Here is a 12,623-nt window from a genome sequence, read left to right as displayed (position 1 = left end):
CAAACACTAACCGACACAGCAGTCATCTTCCAGCGGAACAAACTTCAGCAAACAGCGGGACAAACACTGACGACGAAGCAAACATCTGCTCATGTAGCACACAGCCGCAAACCACTGGGCAAACACTGGATACCGAAGGTTAGTCGGTGCAGCACACTAATAAAGCTGCACATTGCAGAAATACGTACAATAACAAGGTTGTTAAAAGACCATTACGGTATGACATTTCGTAGCGAAATACCGAATATGCTCACAAGCATATTTTATGGATAATAATTAAGGTCATGCTGCACCTCTCATGGCTGAATCCGAACCTTGTGCCAGATGCAACGGCCGATATCTCATCTCGTGGATTCCTAGTCACATGACTGGTTGCATTACTGCAGGAACTGACTGCTGGGCTGGATGGTTCGATATACAAGAAAATCTTCATATTTGAACGAAAACTAAGGAGAGAAAGATAAGAGAAAGTGGCCAAGAGGAGAAGTTGCCCAGCAGACGCATATTGCTGCTAGCATTTGGTAGACTGTAAGCTAATCAGGTAAAATAAAACGAAAACTACCGGAAAGAAAAAGTGAGACGGCAAACGATAGAACACATAATGCGCATCGCACGCAGCCTGGCTATTTGCCTGTGACAATCTGAGTCATCGTGGCCGAACAAGACCATCTAATTCAAAGAATAATAACAATTACAATTATTTAATTAAGATAATTATACAAATGACAATTATTTAGGCGCACATCGTTAACGACCCCCTGCGCAGCAATTCCAGGCCATGAATCATTAACCACATGCTGCTTTCATGACTTCAGACTTCCAATTTCCTAATATATTTTATGAGCGTGTTCTCGACTTGTGGCTTTCCTAAGAATATTCATCGACTTAACCTCTGCTAGGGTGCACCTGACCTTCAAACAACCACTCAACAACTTCCACAAAACCAGCAAACCAGTGTAGACTTTGAACCTGTATTCTGGACCACCAAATATCAGTAGTGAACGTTCGATTGGCCACGCCACAGCGGCGGATGAATGAATTGAATACGACACAGAGCGGAGACATTACGCATCCTTTGCTGTAGAACGTTACAATGACAGTCCAAATTCGCGGAATGAGCGCACCGATCGCACAGTTCGCGAGCAGTACGAATGAATCGGGGCGCCTCAGAGGGTCACCATGGACCCTTTAGGGAGTCTACAACGTCCACAACTCCTAAAACATCACCACCCCGTGATGACGCCTTCTTCTTCCTCTTGATCACCGCCCATCCCCGCGACGCGAGCATCCCCACAACCCCCACCGAAAGAAGACGCGGAGCGGGGGCGGCCGCGACGACGGTGCGCCTAAGATGGTCCGTTGCGGAGCGGCGAGAAGAGAGCCGCTTACCTCCATCGAAGCCGACGGGGTATCGTCGACGGCGTCGATGACAGCATCGTCGACGGCATCATCGGCAGCGGCGTCGACGGCGGCGCACTTACCGTCAGTTCAGTAAGGGCGCGGCGGACCTGCGGGACAGGGACGGGCGTTAGAGGGACGCAGAGACAGACAGACCGCCCTACCGTGCGTTCGATGAAGACTGGCAGGTCTCAGTGGCTGGTTACACCACAGCGGCCTACCTGTCTTCAGCAGGAGGCCATAGCGCGGCGTCTACGGCCCATCGAGCCGTGCTGACTTCCCTGGTTTGGTGGAGAGTCTCGCAGTCTTGATACACGTTGACCGTAGTAGAAGTATCACCCACCTTGTATTTGTGAGTCAAACAGTCGTCGATAGAGGGCAGGCGAATCGGTCGGGCCGATCGCACCTACCTATTCCAAACGCCGGACGAGGCCAGACAAAGGCGAACAACAGCGCACAACGATATCACAAATCGCGTTACACACCTTGCATCCGGAGTGTTTCGAAGACGAAGCGTCCCTACCGTTGGCTTCCGAAGATTTGGAAAGGCAGGGACAGAGCTTGAGCTCTCTCATACACCCACCGACCCACCGTTTTGAGTACCGCTAGTCGTGTTCCTACCGTTAGCTTCCGAAGGCATCGAGAAGCAGGGGCAGGGCCGAAGCTCCCTACACCCACCGTTTCGGACACACAGTCGCCTGAAGAAAAACCTCTCCTATCACACAAGTTACTCATCTCCCACCTCTCTTATATCACTTCTGTTTCGCTGCCGGAGGTAGCGCCTTCTTCAGACCCTTCCGCACGGGGCCGAGGGCACTTCAGACCACCTAGAACAGGAGATGTGCCGACATTTCGCCAAGCCCAGTCCCGATGGTCGGGAGCCGGGCTGGGGGCCGCTCTAAGCGCCCAACAACGCACGTTTGATTCTCTGGCGCTGTGAAATGTCGGCCGGTTCTGTCAGCCAAGTTCAGCGTGAAAACCCAGAGGGGTTTGGTCCTTCCCAACCTCAACGAACGAGGTCTCTAGGCCTCTCGAGCTGGTTGAAATAGAAAGGTTGTGACTTGCGAGTCATATGCCAAAGTGATATGTCTTGGCTGATCTTAAATATGCGAATGAAATGAGGCAGGCTTATGTAACAATAGCTGCAGCCTAGCAGTCACCAAAATGCATCGTAAAACGAAAACGCTGGATCATATGCTTCACCCATTTGGAGTAAGACTATCTCGTAATTGCTGAGAAAATAGCTACGTGAGACAAGTTATGCTTGCAATTTCATCTGATCACAAGTCTTATATAAATGGACAATAAAATACGCATAAATTCCCAGTATGAATGAATTTTGCTTCGTGCCCTCTCGACATTTTATCTAGCACTCTCGCTCTCCGAAGGTTCCACCACCTACCTCGTTGGACCCACCTCATTTGTCCGTACCTGACCTCGCGTTACTCTCGTGGCCACACCGGATGACCTGATGGGACTGACATCTTGGCGACACACCCATCTTGCTGAATATTCGACGGTCATAGCCAGGTGGTTCAAACTCACAATCATTTCTCAGTCAGCGCGGCAGTCGGCAGAGACGGGCCGCGAAACGAGTTGTAAAAGTTCCCAGTCGCTCAAACTTGCATGGACGGTAAATGCTGGCGAGAAGTGCTTAGCAGCTGGGACACTTTACCACTGCACTTGACGGATGAAGCGAGATCTTCAGGGGCGAGGAGTAGGCGGGAGGGGGGGGAGAGATAGCGATGGCACGTGCACATGACGATCATTCTAGAACACTCATACACACAGATGATTAAGCACGTTGCCAGCCGCTTGAGCCTATGGTGATCGACGTACAAACATACAGAGTCGCGCAAAGTTTACAGTGGCTTGACCTCAGTCCCCAGGTTCGGCAGCTAAATGTACTATATCATATCCCAGCAGTTCTGCAAGATGCATCGCAAGCGCATAATACAGGAAAACACACCTGCTAACATAATGAAAATCGTCAGTAAGGTCCGACTGGCATGTGCAGTTATAACTTGCATGACAAAATCACTAAAAATGTGTTAAAGCCCGCGCCTCACGTGTCTTACGTAACATGTTTCGAAAGCTTATTCGACACGGTTGCTTGTAAACATCAGAAATAACGCTGTATCACAATATCTACGCCAATAACGGACGCAGCCGCACATTTCATGCGCCTTGACGTTATTCCGCTACTAAATCGATGTCGGGACGATTAGCATCTTGTAAGAAACGTTGATAAGGAAATAGTGCGAAGCTTTGGGAGTAAATCCCCTCAGCAGTCACGAAACAATGTCAATGACCTGCCTGATGGCAAGTTCTGCGACGCATAACATAGAACATGACATTCGAATACCGTAGTCTGCACATCCGAGTTCAAATAGCAAAAGTGCCTGTGAGCCTATGAGCCTATGAGCCTTCTCTAAGACAATATGAGATGCACCTCTAACTATTACACACTACCCGCTATCACACGATATCACCTAAACATGAGCATAGCTGCAAACATTCCATATAACCAACGTCACAGAACTGAAAGCAATTCTACACGGAACCTCGTCCATACTCAACGTTTCGTTTCGTTATGACCACAAATCCGGAAAACATGTATCAGTTGTTACATAACGACCCGTTTGTTCCATAGAAATGCCGGGAAAACCGGCCTCAAGAGATCTCCGCGGAAAATCCGTTTCCTGCTTTGATGGTGCCATGAATACAATTATTTAATTTAATTAATGCGCTACTGGTGGCATTAAGTGCCTTTGTGACCAACTTTGGCAGCAATAAGTGCTGTTCTAGAGGCGGCTCAGCCTGCCTTTCTACACTCACCTCCAGCCATTCCAGGCGGCCGGGCGCCCAGCAAACCAGGCTGCGGCCCGCCCGGGCGCATCATCCCCATCTGTCGGCAGAGAAACAAACTAGTGTTACACCGACGGCCGCGGGCGGCGCTAGTGGCGTCTCCCCAGACAAGGGCGGGGCTCGAATGAACACACGTGTCAAATGGGCGAGGTTATATAACTTGCAACAGAGCGGTTGTTCAGGGATCAATGGTCGCTGGCGGCATTCTGCAGTACCGTGGCAACAGGCGACACTAGCACCGTCTGGCGGAGACTGGGCGAACTGACTAGTGTCACGGTCGAACAGAGTTGGAGTGTTTAATTGGACGACAAATCACCAGTAGCAACGCATGTGACGCCAACCACGGGTAAAAATAAACATAACCGGAAACTAAAAAGCATACTTTAGCAGGCGTTATTTCAGCATCGAGCCAAATGCAAAATGATCAAATAAAATCGCTTCTTAGGAAACCACCAGGCCGTCGCATGACACCTTTAACACCCACAAATGCGTCGCCTGGCGAACCCATCAGCACTTCAACTCGTATTTAACTTCAAACACCCGAGACAGTTCAACCGGGGCGGCGGTTTCTCCGGTGAGCTCCACTCGTGGGGCTGACAGCTCGAGACAGCCGAGGTTTGAGAGATGATCCAAATAGAGTCGACCCACCAATAATGCCACTCCTGCAGCTGGAAGAGTCGATAAAACTTCGAACATTCCTCTCAACTTCAGTCTCTTCTTCACTGCCTGCCACCCCCTCAGTCTCAGTCTCAGACCCTTCCATCCCCTAAGTCTCCGTCCTCCTATCTCTCGGATTCAGTCCGGCCTCAGTCCCCCTCATTCCAGTCCCTCTCAGTCCCTTCACTCTCCTCAACCCCTCCCGTTCCTTCAGTCTCACTTTCTCCTGTCCCTCCATCTCTGTCTCTCCCACCATCCCAGTCTCTCCCCCGCCCCTCACTCCCATTCTCCTCACCTGCTGCATATGGTGGGGCGGCCGCGGACCGCCCATACCTCCACCTTGCGGGTGTCCGCCGCCCATCGGACCGCCCTGTGGGTGTCCGCCTCCCATCGGACCACCCTGGCCGGGCTGGTGGGCGGCGCCCGGACCGCCGCGGCCCTGGGGCTGACGGTAGCGGGCGAGCTGGGCGCGACGCTCCTCCTGCGGACGAGAGGGGGAAGGGGGTAAACAACGGGTTAATATCAGGATAAGAATGGAGTGATGTCGGGGTAATAGACCAGGCGGGCCAACTGGGCGCGACGCTCCTCCTGGGAATAAGAGGGGGAAGGGTGCGGGTAATGTCGGGGTAACAGTGGGCCAGCTGGGCATGACGCTCCTCCTGGGGACACGGGAAAAGGGGGTAGCAACAGAGTAACAGCGGGATAATATCCGGGTCAACAAGACAATCATGCATATACACGATTGAAGGCACGAACATGGGTTTCCAGTACCAATCTTACACGCTCCTCCAAGGACTCCAACACTGAGCAATGGAGTGATACAGAACGAAAGTTACGCTGGGATGCCGTGAACGAGGCAACAGGCATAAAACAGGGTGGTTGCAAGGTAGCAGGGGGTAACAAAGATCCGGCTACAGCCCTCTATCCATTTTCCTTCCTTGCAATATCACCAGCAATAAACCAGCGACTCCCTCAGTCTGTCCCTGTTTGTGCATCCGTCTGTTTCTGTTCATCCCCTTGTCTCTCACCAGCGAGATATCCTGCTCAGGATGGACAATCTTGCTGGTGGCGCCTCCCTGCTGTATCAGCGCCGGTTTTCTGCTGATCTCTGACGCGGTGGGTACCGGGGCGCCGCCCGGCCCGCCCATGGAGGGCACGGATGACACTCCCTGGACGGGGACCGAGGCAGCTCCCACCACCGGAGCGCCCGGACGGGTTACTGTGGCCGACGGCTGGCTGTGGAAGCAGAATAAGAGGGTGTAGGTAAAGGTCACAGGTCAGGGGAACAGGCCACGGTCACATAGAGGTCAGTAGTACGTGGTCATTGTCGGTACTCGGTGGTTGCACTAAGGTTGACAGTCATCGGCGGTAAGGTTGACACTTGACACCTAAGGTTGACAAATGACACTTAAGGTTGACACTCAAGGTTGACATCTAAGGCTGACGACAGTTATCGGCAAGACATGAAATGCTAGTAGCATCGGTAATATACAGTATAAATGACGTTCAAAATAAGCAAAATGTCACGAAATATACGCAGTAATTGTGGATCAGAAACAAGTATCTCAGCAGGACAGCGGAGCCTAAGGATTTTTAGAGACTCTGACCCCGGCTTCAAAAATCGACCCCGAGTCCAACTCCGACTTAAGCCCAGACTCCGGACATCTCTCTTAAAGTTCACATCATACGACTTAAGTTCATGTCGGAGCCGAGTTTCACCCTGCCTGAAACAATGCCTTCCGCGTTCCACGGACTTACGTTGCAAATATATTAATAAATAACACAAAGTGAACTAAAAGCAGGTTCTGGCGCAGAAGCATTCTTCTGCCTTTCAAGCTTAAAAATATGGTCCGAAACCAGAGTATGGCCGGCTTAGCTTCGACAAAATCTTTCTTGGAAAGGTCAACGAACGCAACATTTTCCGTAAACTACGTGTGGGGAATGACTTTGAGCCATGCAATGTCGTCTCTGACCCTGGAGTCGGTGTCGGTAAAATTTTGACGACTGTGACTCCGACTCCGGGTAGATCTGTCGACTCCAATCGAATCCCACTTCAACTTCGTAATGAAAAACAGCATGCATTACAAAATGCATACCAACGTATGTAACGAAACGTATCGAATCATAGACCTCTGTAGACCTGGACTGGACACAGAAATCTGACCATGACCACAACGGCCCTAATAGTAAATGTTTTATAACTCGAGAGTCGGTTTACCTACCACATCCATTCATTCACCCCCGCATAGCCCCATTCATTGAAATTGATGGCCACCATCCGCCGAACCGATGCGGTGTGATGGGGGAGCACCTGCACGTGGCGCGTGCAGATGCTCCCGTGAGAGATGTTAATTGTTCACGTCATGAAAATGGCGTGACAGTATAATCAGTTATTTTATCAGTTAGTGATTAGGTGACAGTAAATCATAGACCTCGGTATACAGAGGTCTATGATCAAATAATTGTCGAACGAAAAAGGCACAAGCCCCGGATATGATGACAGTGAAAGACATCATAATCTTAAGAAGAAAAAAGACCTATCCACCAATATTGTCCAACCCATCGGCGGATAACCTTCCACACATAGCCCTAAGGCGAGATGACGGTAAGCAGGGATCAAAATGTAGCATTTCTCATCCATGCCGTAAGCCCAGCTTTCCCGTCAACGAACACCCCACCCCACCCAACTCACCTATAGGCAGGGAAGGCCGGCCGCGGCCCGCTATCCATGCCCGCTCCAGGTCCGGGGAAGCCGGGCTGAGCCGCAGTCACCTGAGCCGCCGGGAACAGGGGCCGAGACGGGCCACCAGGGGGCATCCCCATGGGCCGGCCGCCCATCGGGCCCATGCCACCCATGGGGCCCATCGGACCCATCGGGCCCATGGGTCCCATGCCGCCCATCTGGTTCATCATGCTGTGAATGGAGAGAGGTGAGGTCAGATTTCCCTGAAATGAAACAGGTGGATGAGATGGTGTGAAACTCGTAACAAGCTGCAAGTCTTGAAATAGGTTCCCAGTCGCTAGTGGTGAATGATCGCATTTCAAAATCCGTAATTCTTTCAATGAGATGAGAGCATATAACTGAAACCAAACTGTAATTCACAGTAAAATTAGACATTAAATACACAAAATGATCCCGAGATTATTCATATTATAGGCAGCTGGAAAAAAAATGACGCAAACTTAATCACCGCCATTATTTTGCAATTACAAAGTATATTTGACATTACCAGGGTTAGCTGTCTACAAAACGTATACACTTATTCGACATCGGTCATCGTCTTCTTACTTTCCCCAAGCACACTTACCCTGGATGCATGCCGTACGGTCCCATGCCGGGTCCTCCTCCCATGGGCCCCATGGGCCTCATCATGCCGGGCCCGGCCATGCCGGGGGGCCCGGCGCCGGCCGCTCCGGGCCCTGCCATACCGGGCAAGGCGCCGAACGGCTGCTGGGTGGACGGGTGCAGTTGGGACGAGCGAGACGGGCCGGCCGGACCGCCGGCTGGATTCGAGTCGTCATCTGAGGGGGGGGGGGGGCGTCATTGGAGGCGTCATCGAGTGGAAATGACGTCAAAGAAAACTACGTTAACGACATAATTATTAGGAAACTTTTCAGGCATGACGCAAGACAAATTAAGTAATAACAAAGTGATTATAAAACTATCGATTCAACATCACAGCATGGTCAATAATCATGACCAGTGAACAAAAGATACTAATTTAAAACAGCCTATCACGACATTGACTGCCCTTTTTGACTGGTAGAAATATAAGAACCCTAAGGTCCGTCTTACGTTGTTGTTTTCTAGTCACAAAGTCTTGGACGTCGGGCAACTTACCATCATCGTCGTTGTTTTTGTTGCTGCCCTTGTTCTTCAGATTCTGCTCGTGTGCCCGCACGTCCTCCTCTGGTATACCTTCCATACCGTAGATCTCGATCTCGATATTGTTCCGGTTGGGCAGAGCATTGGGAACTTTGTCCACTGTTTCCTTGTGAACCTGCGGAGAGGAAATGCGCCGTCGATAATGGTAATATGGACCTAAATTTGGGTCGCTGGTGACCAGTGATAAAATGACAACAAAATGACAGATAGAGCATGTCTCTAGCAGCAGCTAGCATACCTACTGGTTTGGTAGACGCTACTTTGCTTTGTTCGTTCATCAACAACACTTAAGTTTGTTGACATCAATCAATGCTAAAATGGACGACATACACTCCAGATGTGTTAGTATTTCGTCGCTAGTCGGTACCAACTCTACTGGCTCCAACCACTGACAAAGGCCCATGCTCAGGAGAATCCAGTGAGAGCCGAGAAACCCTGTTACTTACCTGCATGCAGTGAATGGATAGACCCGGTCCCGTGTACAGTTTCTTGTGGCACACATGACATTTGAAGTGCTTTGCCTTCTGATGCTGGATCAGAATCTTCTCGTCATCAAACTCACGGTTACAGTACCTGTGATTGTCTGGTTAAGGATTTTTACAGTGCTCTTTTGACATGTCAGCTGCTTTGGACACATTTACAGTCAAAATTTTTGTACATACCCCTAGCAGTGGGCAGAGGGGTTCTGTCTGTCTAGCTGTTCGGATTCATTTGACAAAATATGTACTGAATCACAATATCCAACCCAACATGGAAGCCTAGGCGACACTGGCATCACTAGGCAATCGATCAGCTTCTTGATAGCCTCTCATTTCAAGAATCAAGTTTTGAGTCTCCAGGAAGTTGACAATTTCCCTGATATGTGGCAGACTGATCTTGCCTGGATCAAACCGTTGCCCTTACACATTTCTAATGTTTAATGCGAATTATTTCAAATATACCTACCTACTTTGTAAATAAAATAGGTAGGTACCTACTGAGCCTTCGTTTCGTTTCATTGGACTCCGCGTGGTGAGAGCACGCGTTGCCGGTTACAACAGTCCGGGTTTGAGGCGCGACGGGCGCTCGAAGTTTATGAGCCTCCTGACAGGTATGGTTGCGGTTGGTGGCAGGCCATAGCCAGGCGAAGTCAGTGAGGGGACCGGCCGTGCGCGGCTATGTGCGCACGTTAAACTTTTGACTCCAAATTCTGCCATAGAACCGGAATTGCGCGATCGGAGGGTAGAGGGTAGGGTCAACGCAACAAGCTTCGCTTAGCGGGAGCTCTGTCCTTGTGAATCCTTCCATTCAAAAGGTTCGGACAAAATTTATAAAAAAAGAACACACATTGACATAGACGTTGGCAATGAGGCAAGTTGAGTTGAGAAAGTTGAAAGATCAAAATGATGTAACCTACATGCAGGGCGCAAATGGTTGAGAAACATACAAGCATTTTACAACAGGGCTGCGGAGTCGATGGATTTTCGGCGACTCCGACTCCGACTCCGACTCCGGCTTTCAAAAACCAGCTCCGAATCCGACTCCGACTCCGGGCAGAATTGTCGATTCCGACCGACTCCAACTCCCGACTCCGACTCCGCAGACCTAGCAGGGCTAGGGAGTCGACAGATTTTCGGTGACTCCGACTCCGACTCCGGCTCGGGTTTCTAAAATCGACTCCGACTCCGACTCCGACTCCGGTCACAACTGTCGACTACGACCGACTCCGACTCCGACTCCGACTCCGACTCCGCAGCCATTTTACAATGCTGACAACAGTGTGAGTCAGACAACAGTGTGAAACAGACAACAGTGTGAGTTTGAGGTTTAACCCTCGCCCGTATGGGGGGGGGGGGGGTCGAGCCCCCCTCGGTTTTTCGCGAATAACTCGCGTAAAAAGCGGCCGATCGCGACGAAACTTTCAGTACCCTCGAGTTGATCAATGTTACACCTACCCTGAAAATTTCATGACCCTGACCCAAATGAACTTTGACCTGTGACCTACTTTTCGAGACCATGTTTGGCCGGAATCGCGATTCGGCGTATGTCGGCTCGAATTAGCCGCGTATTTGCAGTCTTTTCGTGGTTTCAAGCGTTCAAACATGTGAAATGTTGGTCCCATGCATTAGGGTGGGTGTCAAGGTCACCTGAAGGTTCAGGTCATTGACCTTTGATGACCTTGGTTCATTTTTTCGAGTCTTGCATGTTTCTAGGCCAGTTTTTGGAGCTAAATTCGAATTTAGCAGCCATATGAACGTTTACAAAGTAGTTTTGGTGCCTTTGTAACATGTTACGAAGCTGTCAGAGCGCGGCTGACACCTACTACCAATACCCGGCAGGACCCCTACTGGTTGACCTGACCCGACCTGCCCTAAATGCATTAAGACATCATCTGTGATCAAAACTAACATGATATTCGTGATCAGCATTCAGCACCCCGAAAAACCCCATAGCAGCCACACTTTATGATGTTCTAACAGGTTCAGATTTTCCCAACTTTTGGGTCATTGACCTGACCTGGAAGGTCAACCAATGACCTAGGACCTTACAATTGGGTATCATCAGCTTCCTCTCATCACTGGCAGCAAGCTTGTTTTTCTGTGAAGCTCTAGCTCAATGAGGGGCGAAACAGGAAGGGGAGGTTCAACTATTTTTTATTTGTTGGGTTAGGCCCTTTCGGTCCAATGAACCATTTCAGAGCCAGGAGGCTGATAGGATAATAGGGGGAGACATTGGTCTGGGCAGGCACTCTAGTGAGTCACCAGGGCTGAGCCCATCCAGAGGACAGACCACTCAGCCCCAAGGTACTCACTGTACCCGGCTACGGGGTGCGCTCCCTCGGGAGCAGCCCGCATGGAATAAAGTTGCCTGTCCAGCCCGGAAGGGACTGCGGCTTGGAGGAGAAGGATTTGGTAAATATTTACCAAATCCTTATATCCAAGGATTATAGGATATAAAATTTATTATCATCCGTAACTTCGCTCAACCTTGGTTGGACCATTTGTAGCGGGTGCGCCGCGCAGACGGTCTTTTGACACGTGCAGTTCCGGTCGGAGGTGGGGCCGTTGGTGGTGATACTGGTGTTACTAGTGTACTGGTGCTTTTAAATTGGTTTCTAGAAGGAATAAGTATCAGAAATGAAATCAGGAGGTCTTAGAGTATCGTGTGAATGACTTTTATTTACCCCTCTGTTTTGCAGACCTAAAGTAAATAAATACCAAGGATTTCTGTATCCCGAGGATAGAAGCACGGAACTGTGTGAAAGGTCCAACGATCCCCCTCCCCCTTTATACGTTCGCGGCTGTAGAAAGTAGAAACACCAATACGGGGGAGGGTTAAAGGGCAATATTGCACAAAACAAATGCATCTAATCATAAAGGATACCAGCACCATGGCTTCTGCTGCTTCTTCTTCTTGCGTCCCATTATTAGGTAATAAAAAACGAGAAACGACAGAAAATCGTGGTCTCTCGACCAATGAAAGAAGCAGTGATATGTTGGTTGCTGGATTGCGACCAATAAATAATATACAAATATTCAAAAAGATAATAAAAGTACACCAAAAATCTGTTTGATACAATTCACGGTACATAGAATACTAGGTAACACCGGTTTGTCCGCTCAACACAGGGCCAATGGTCACCACTTTCTTCAGCTGACGTCTGTGACCTTGAGCTGACCTAGGATGATAAACAGCTGACAATTTAGGCCATTTGGAGCTCACTTGACAGCTGAAGAGCGTGATTTAAAATATAAATATTTGTCAGGCACTGACAAAACGTTTATATACTTAGCTTCAAATTCAAATTCAGATTCGAAATTCATATTCGATGGAA

General features: G+C 49.7%; 1 protein-coding gene across 2 annotated transcripts; it reads right to left on the bottom strand.

Moving 5' to 3' along the window:
• Window positions 1–958: 958 nt before the first annotated feature.
• On the bottom strand, window positions 959–12,451 carry LOC122366487 (BUB3-interacting and GLEBS motif-containing protein ZNF207-like). Of its 2 annotated transcripts, XM_043338807.1 has the most exons (10): window positions 12,173–12,417; window positions 9,256–9,382; window positions 8,765–8,924; window positions 8,232–8,445; window positions 7,616–7,837; window positions 5,952–6,159; window positions 5,490–5,511; window positions 5,219–5,382; window positions 4,237–4,306; window positions 959–1,508 (listed from the first exon to the last, which is right to left on the bottom strand). In XM_043338807.1, exons 1-10 carry the CDS (start codon window positions 12,211–12,213, stop codon window positions 1,489–1,491), a joined length of 1,248 nt encoding a protein of 415 aa, XP_043194742.1. In that variant the 5' UTR covers window positions 12,214–12,417; the 3' UTR covers window positions 959–1,488. The 2 variants fall into 2 exon arrangements, with proteins under 2 accessions (XP_043194742.1, XP_043194741.1); XM_043338806.1 differs by lacking the exon at window positions 5,490–5,511 and having other exon boundaries at window positions 5,219–5,404; window positions 12,173–12,451.
• Window positions 12,452–12,623: the final 172 nt, after the last annotated feature.

This window comes from Amphibalanus amphitrite, unplaced genomic scaffold (assembly GCF_019059575.1).
Source record: "Amphibalanus amphitrite isolate SeventyFive unplaced genomic scaffold, NRLGWU_Aamphi_draft 000811F_arrow, whole genome shotgun sequence".
In the NCBI taxonomy this organism is placed as follows: Eukaryota; Metazoa; Arthropoda; class Thecostraca; order Balanomorpha; family Balanidae; genus Amphibalanus; species Amphibalanus amphitrite.
The sequence above is the reverse complement of the archived record's forward strand: the minus strand, read 5'-3'. Positions and strand labels throughout refer to the sequence as shown.